Here is a 6390-nt window from a genome sequence, read left to right on the forward strand (position 1 = left end):
TCGTGCGTACGAGTTAAGCGTGATTGTGTTTGTGGATGGTTGTGGACTCAACTATCGCCGTCATGGACTTGACGGACGTCTGAGACGCGTTTAGTCGTGTGCGACACGACGACCAACGTCATGGACTTGACGGACGTGGACTCGCCCCTAGTCATGGATTTGACTAGGGTATATGGCTGGACCCTATGGTGGACTGCACAGGGATATGATTGTATTTCCGTTGTGTCGTGGACTCGACATCGGTAGTCACGAGAGTGACGGGCGCAGGAGACGCGCACGATCGCATGTGATGCGATGGCCAACGTCACGCGGGTGACGGGCGTGGATTCGCTCCTGGGCCTGGACTTCGATGGCCAACGTCACGCGAGTGACGGGCGTGGGTTCGCTCCTGGTCATGGATTTGACCAGGGTATATGGCTAAGCCTTATGGTGGATTCCATACGGGCGTGTTTGTGTTTGCTATTGATGTGCTTATTGTGTTGGTATATTCGTTGCATGTGTATTTGGAAAATGTCGATTGTACCGTTCTCATTGAGAACGGGATTTCCGGGTTCAACCCGGGCTACTCACTAAGCAGTTGTGCTTAGCCCTTGTGGTTTACATTTTTCAAATCACGAGGATTACGCCTAGCGCCTCAGCAGACGACGAACCGAGAGAAGCAGCATCATGTACGGGATTTGTATTCAGAATCAAAGAACTTGTCGTTTCACTTTTGTACGGTTGTATTATGAATATTAGGACATGCGACTTTTGCGATACTAATCGCTTGTATTTCCCGCTGCTACTCTGATTTTAATTAAAAATGTTTTTTTTTGGATTTCGGAATTTTCGCTTCCGCCACTTATTAATTTGTTATTTTACTTAATATCGTCCATGTGGCACAACCCGTTTACTGTACACGGGTTACGGGTGTCACGACTTTTGGTATCAGAGCCACGTTCTTTCCTCGGGAAGGAATTGTGCTCATTACCCAACGGTTTTCTACGAAAAATGTTTTCAAACCATGTCCGAAGAAAATCCTCACCGGTAGAGGTCCGTACAATGGCGATGCAACTATCGGTCGTCAGTCGCTAAATTTCTTTTTGTGCTGCAGTGAAATGGCGCCACGACGTATTAGACCTGCAGCGAGAGTTGATGACATCCCGGACCAAGTCCCACCACCTAACCCGGGGGATGAAGGGTGGAGGGCCGAGTTCCGCCAGTTCCAAGAGACTGTGTGGCAGCACCTGGCTGCCCACGCCCCACCACCACCTCCGGCGAGGGACCGAGAGCCGAGGGAGGAGGACTTTCATCAGCCGCCGATACATGTTGCGACAGCGTAATACCTTCCCATCGTCAAGGAGCTGCGGGCGATGCATACCCCACGCTTTGAGGGATCGGCGAGACCGGAAGCTGCAGAGGAGTGGTTCGCCCAGATCTCTCAGGACTTGGAGTACTTGCAGTGCCCGTATCAGTACCGGGCCATGATTGCGAGCCATCACCTGTCGGGCCAAGCCCGACATTGGTGGGGAAAGGTGGTGCAGGAGGCACCCGCGGGACATCGCTTTACCTGGGAGGAGTTCCAACAGGAATTCGAGGCGAAATACTTCCAACAACAGGACCAGGAGTACCGGATGATAGAATTCCTCATGTTGCAGCAAGGAGATATGACTGTCAGCGATTACGAGGCGAAGTTTACCCGCCTACTGAGGTATGGAGGGCATCTGGTGCCCACCGAGGCGTCGAAGATCCAGAAGTTCGTTGCTGGACTCCGACCCTACCTACGAAGGAGAATCGAGATCCAGGAGTACCCGACGCTGAGTCGGTATATCGCCCAGCTGGAGAAGGTGGAACGTGGAGAGCAAGAGGAGAATGAGGGGAAGATCCGTGAGCGGAGCCCCGCTGGGAGATACTTCGGTGCGGGTTCATCTGGGAAGAACGCTCGAAACCATGACCCGCGTGACAAGGGCAAGGCGCCGGCTGTTCGTGCGCCGCCACCACCACCGATGGCTAGGGGTCCAGTGGTATGCTACCGTTGCGACCAGCCGGGGCACATTGCGTCTCGTTGTCCAACGAGACCCATGGGACCACCGGCAGTGGCACCGAGGCCTCCACGACCACCAGGCCGGGCAGACAGACCGCCCCGACCCCCGGCGAGGGTAGGGATCGCCCCCAGAGTCTATGCCCTCGATGCTGAGCGAGACATCCAGGAGGAGGAGGAAGCTTGTCCAGAAGAAGCGGAGGCTGCAGTGATCGCAGGTACCTTTCTAATTATATTGGGTGATTTCGTTGTTGGTGTGGGACAACCCCACTATTATTTGAATACAAACGTAACAAGGACTATCGCAGGTACCCTCTGCTTATACGGGGTGCCCTGTTATACCTTGTTTGACATGGGAGCGACTCATAGTTTCGTGAGTACGAACTTAGTGGATGTGATCGGTACAAGGGATATAGAGCCGAGGAATGACTTCACCGTGCGCATACCTTCGGGAGACACCTTGACAGTGCACGGGGTCCTACGAGGCATACCCCTTGAGGTTTGCGGTCGTCTACTAACCACAGATCTCAGTGTGGTACCTATCGGAGGATTTGATGTTATTCTGGGCATGGATTGGCTGATGAGATACCAAGCCCACATCGATTGCCCGAGGACAATCTGGTTTGCGGACGAATTCGGAGGGTTCGAGTTCCGAGGTCGAGGAGCATCGGCAGCGGAACCGATCATCTCGGCGCTGAAAGCCGAGAAGATGATCCGGAACGGCAGCGAAGCATTCCTGGTAGTCATTACAACTACACAGGAATCGGGGGAGAGACTAGAGGATACTGCTGTTGCCCGGGAGTTTCCAGATGTATTCCCTGACGACCTGCCAGGAGTACCGCCCCGTCGGGAAGTCGACTTCAGTATAGATGTGCTACCCGGTACCGAGCCAATCTCCAAGGCTCCGTATCAGATGGCACCTACGAAGATGGCTGAATTGAAGAAGTAGCTGAACGAATTGGTGGAGCAGGGTTTTATTCGCCCTAGCGTTTCGCCGTGGGGAGCACCGGTACTCTTCGTGAAGAAGAAGGACGGGAGTATGCGATTGTGCATCGACTACCGAGGGCTTAACCAAGTGACTATTAAGAATCGGTATCCGCTACCGAGGATTGATGAGTTGCTAGATCAGCTACAGGGAGCCCGATGGTTTTCGAAGATCGATCTCCGATCCGGATATCATCAGATTCGGGGTAAGGAGGATGACATACAGAAGACGGCTTTCCGGACGAGGTATGGACACTTCGAGTTCGTGGTCATGCCTTTCGGGCTCACGAACGCGCCTGCAGTGTTCATGCAACTGATGAACCGCGTATTCATGGACTACTTGGATGATTTCGTCATCATTTTCATTGATGACCTCCTTATTTACTCGCCGGATCCGCAGACACATGAGGAACACCTGCGAAAGATATTGTGGAGATTGAGGGAGAACCGGCTATACGCGAAGTTCTGTAAGTGCAATTTCTGGCTACAGGAGATCGGATTCCTGGGACATGTGGTATCGGCCCGAGGCATTCAGGTCGATCCAGCAAAGATCGAGGCTGTCATGGAGTGGCAGTCCCCGGCTTCCGCGATGGAAGTCATGAGCTTTTTGGGGCTAGCCGGTTATTAACGACGATTCGTCGAGGGATTCGCCAAGATCGCTCGACCCATGACAAAGCTGACGGGGAAGAACGTCAGATTCGAGTGGACGGCAGAGTGCGAGGAGAGCTTCGGAGAATTGAAGCGGAGATTGACATCAGCGCCGATCCTGGCCTTACCACGACCCGGAATACTGTATGAGGTATACACTGATGCATCCAGGCACAGACTCGGTTGCGTGTTGATGCAGGAGGGGCACGTGATCGCTTACGCGTCGAGGCAGCTGAAGAAACACGAGGCGAACTACCCGACGCATGACATGGAGTTGGCAGCGGTAGTTCACGCGATGAAGATCTGGAGATCGTATCTGTATGGGGAGAAAGTTAAGCTCAACACAGATCACAAGAGCTTGACTTATGTGATATCTCAAAAGGATCTGAACCTGAGACAGCGAAGATGGCTGGAGCTGATTGCAGATTACGATCTGGAGATAGCCTACCACCCGGGGAAGGCTAACGTAGTGGCCGACGCCCTTAGTCGGAAGAAGATCTTAGCGGCCATACGTGTTGTCACCGCATCTCGCAGCAACGCCGAGGAGTTGACTGCGATGTTGGGACACCTCTCATTGACAGCAGAAGAGTCGACGCCGACTCTGATAGAACGCGCAGTCATGGGACAACGCGGTGATCCATTACTCGCTCGATACATGGATCACATTGAGGAATATAGCCTTAAGGGCTACCACATCGACGAGCAGGGAGCGTTGAGACTGGGGAACCGACTATGTGTGCCCGACGACCCAGAGCTGAGGCATGAGATTTTGTCGGAGGCACATCAGTCAAGGTTAGCGATACATCCCGGACCGAGCAAGATGTACCAAGGGCTGCGACAGTGGTATACTTGGCCGAGAGTCAAGAGAGATGTGGCAGACTATGTAGCGAGATGCCTCACTTGCCAGCAAGTGAAGGCAGAGCGACAAATGCCGGGAGGGAAGTTACAACCGCTGGAGATACCTGAGTGGAAGTGGGATTCGATCGCCATGGACTTCGTGGTCGGATTACCACTCACGCCCAGCAAGAAGAACACCATTTGGGTAGTCGTGAACCGATTAACCAAATCCGCTCATTTCCTCCCTATCCGGTAGGAATATCCGATTGAGAGGTTGGCACAGATCTACATCGACGAGATCGTGCGTCTACATGGGGTTTCGAACGAGATCATCTCCGTCCGAGACGCCCGATTCACATCACGACTGTGGAAGGCGATACAGGAGGCTCTGGGGACGAAGCTCAAGATGAGCACAGCATACTAACCTCAGACGGACGGTCAGTCGGAGCGGACGATACAGACTCTAGAGGACATGCTCCGAGCGTGTATTATGTAGTGGGGAGCTCCGTAGGACCAGTACATGACGTTGTGTGAATTTGCGTACAACAACAGCCATCACATGAGCATCGGAGTATCTCCATACGAGGCCTTGTACGGGAGACCGTGCAAGACACCGTTGTGCTGGACAAAGATCGGGGAGCGACGAGAGTTTGGGCCGGAGATTATGGAGGAAACCACCGAGGTGATACGGAGGATTCGCACCCATCTGAAGATGGCGCAGGACCGACAGAAGTCGTGCGCCGATCGACGACGTCGGGACTTCGAGCTTGAGGTCGGGGATTACGCTTTTCTTTGGGTGCAGGCAATGCGGGGTCATGCGAGGTTCGGGCAGAGCAGGAAGCTGAAGCCGCGCTACATCGGACCTTATCCCGTGATCGCGAGAGTTGGGGCTGTTTCATACCGTCTCGGATTACCTCCGGAACTAGGCAACATCCATGATGTGTTCCACGTGTCGATGCTACGGAGGTACGTAGCGGACCCTTCCCACGTGATACAGCCCCCGGAGTTGGAGTTCCCGGAGGCTACGCGTTTCCGCGACGAGTGATAACTCCTATTCTTCTCTATATTTTGATGAGAGTTTGTCTAGGTTTTACAGGATAATCACATGCATTCATAGACATTCTAGGCGTGTTAGGATACAAAACCCGGTTGTGCTCTAGTTTTGCAGAGTTACAGGTTTCGAAGATGATTGGACTCGAAAAGGAGCTAATTGGAATGTTAAAGGAGAAGTCCGGATGAGATGCTCATGTTGCGACATCAATAACGTTCTCTACAGAGGTCCAAATCGTGCGAGACTTATACCATTGGAAAGATCACTTCAAGAGCTTCACGTGGACACCAAAATAGCGTTCTTTATGCATCTAGGGTTAACTTGAATAGATCGAGAGATTGACGAGTTACTCTGTAGGTAGGGAGTTAGTAGACCGAGAGGTGAATTCTCTATCTTTGTTGCTTGATGATTCCCGAATACAAGTCATAATCGTTATTCATGCATGCTTAGTAAATACCCATACAGCGAATACGATCCCGACACCCGTAGTCATCCTTGTTTGATAGGTTACTCGTTTTAATTTACTTTCTCATATTGCTTACCATTGATTCTACATATTTCCACCATCACTTGCTTGCTTGCTTTGATCTATTTTCGATCTAGATTTGGATTTAGCAACCGGTCCTTGTGTTCGACCCCGTGTTACGACGATCCGTATCCTTGCAGTGAGTTGTGAATCGGGTTATAGATTTTAGACTCGGTACACACGTATCAAGTTTTTGGCGCCGCTGCCGGGGTCTGGTTAGCCTATTTCTAGGTCTTTATTGATTCTAGATCCTAGCTTGTCTTCTTTTTCTTTTTTGTTTTTCTTTCTTTAGTTTTTGCGGATTCACTTGGTTTCGAGTTCTTC

At 51.9% G+C, this 6390-nt stretch overlaps 1 protein-coding gene across 1 annotated transcript; it reads left to right on the plus strand.

Moving 5' to 3' along the window:
• Positions 1-1646: 1646 nt before the first annotated feature.
• On the plus strand, positions 1647-2969 carry LOC109117280. The gene is made up of 2 exons (XM_019204216.1): positions 1647-2238; positions 2329-2969. Exons 1-2 carry the CDS (start codon positions 1647-1649, stop codon positions 2967-2969), a joined length of 1233 nt encoding a protein of 410 aa, XP_019059761.1.
• Positions 2970-6390: the final 3421 nt, after the last annotated feature.

This window comes from Tarenaya hassleriana, unplaced genomic scaffold, assembly GCF_000463585.1.
Source record: "Tarenaya hassleriana unplaced genomic scaffold, ASM46358v1 Cleome10, whole genome shotgun sequence".
In the NCBI taxonomy this organism is placed as follows: domain Eukaryota; kingdom Viridiplantae; phylum Streptophyta; class Magnoliopsida; order Brassicales; family Cleomaceae; genus Tarenaya; species Tarenaya hassleriana.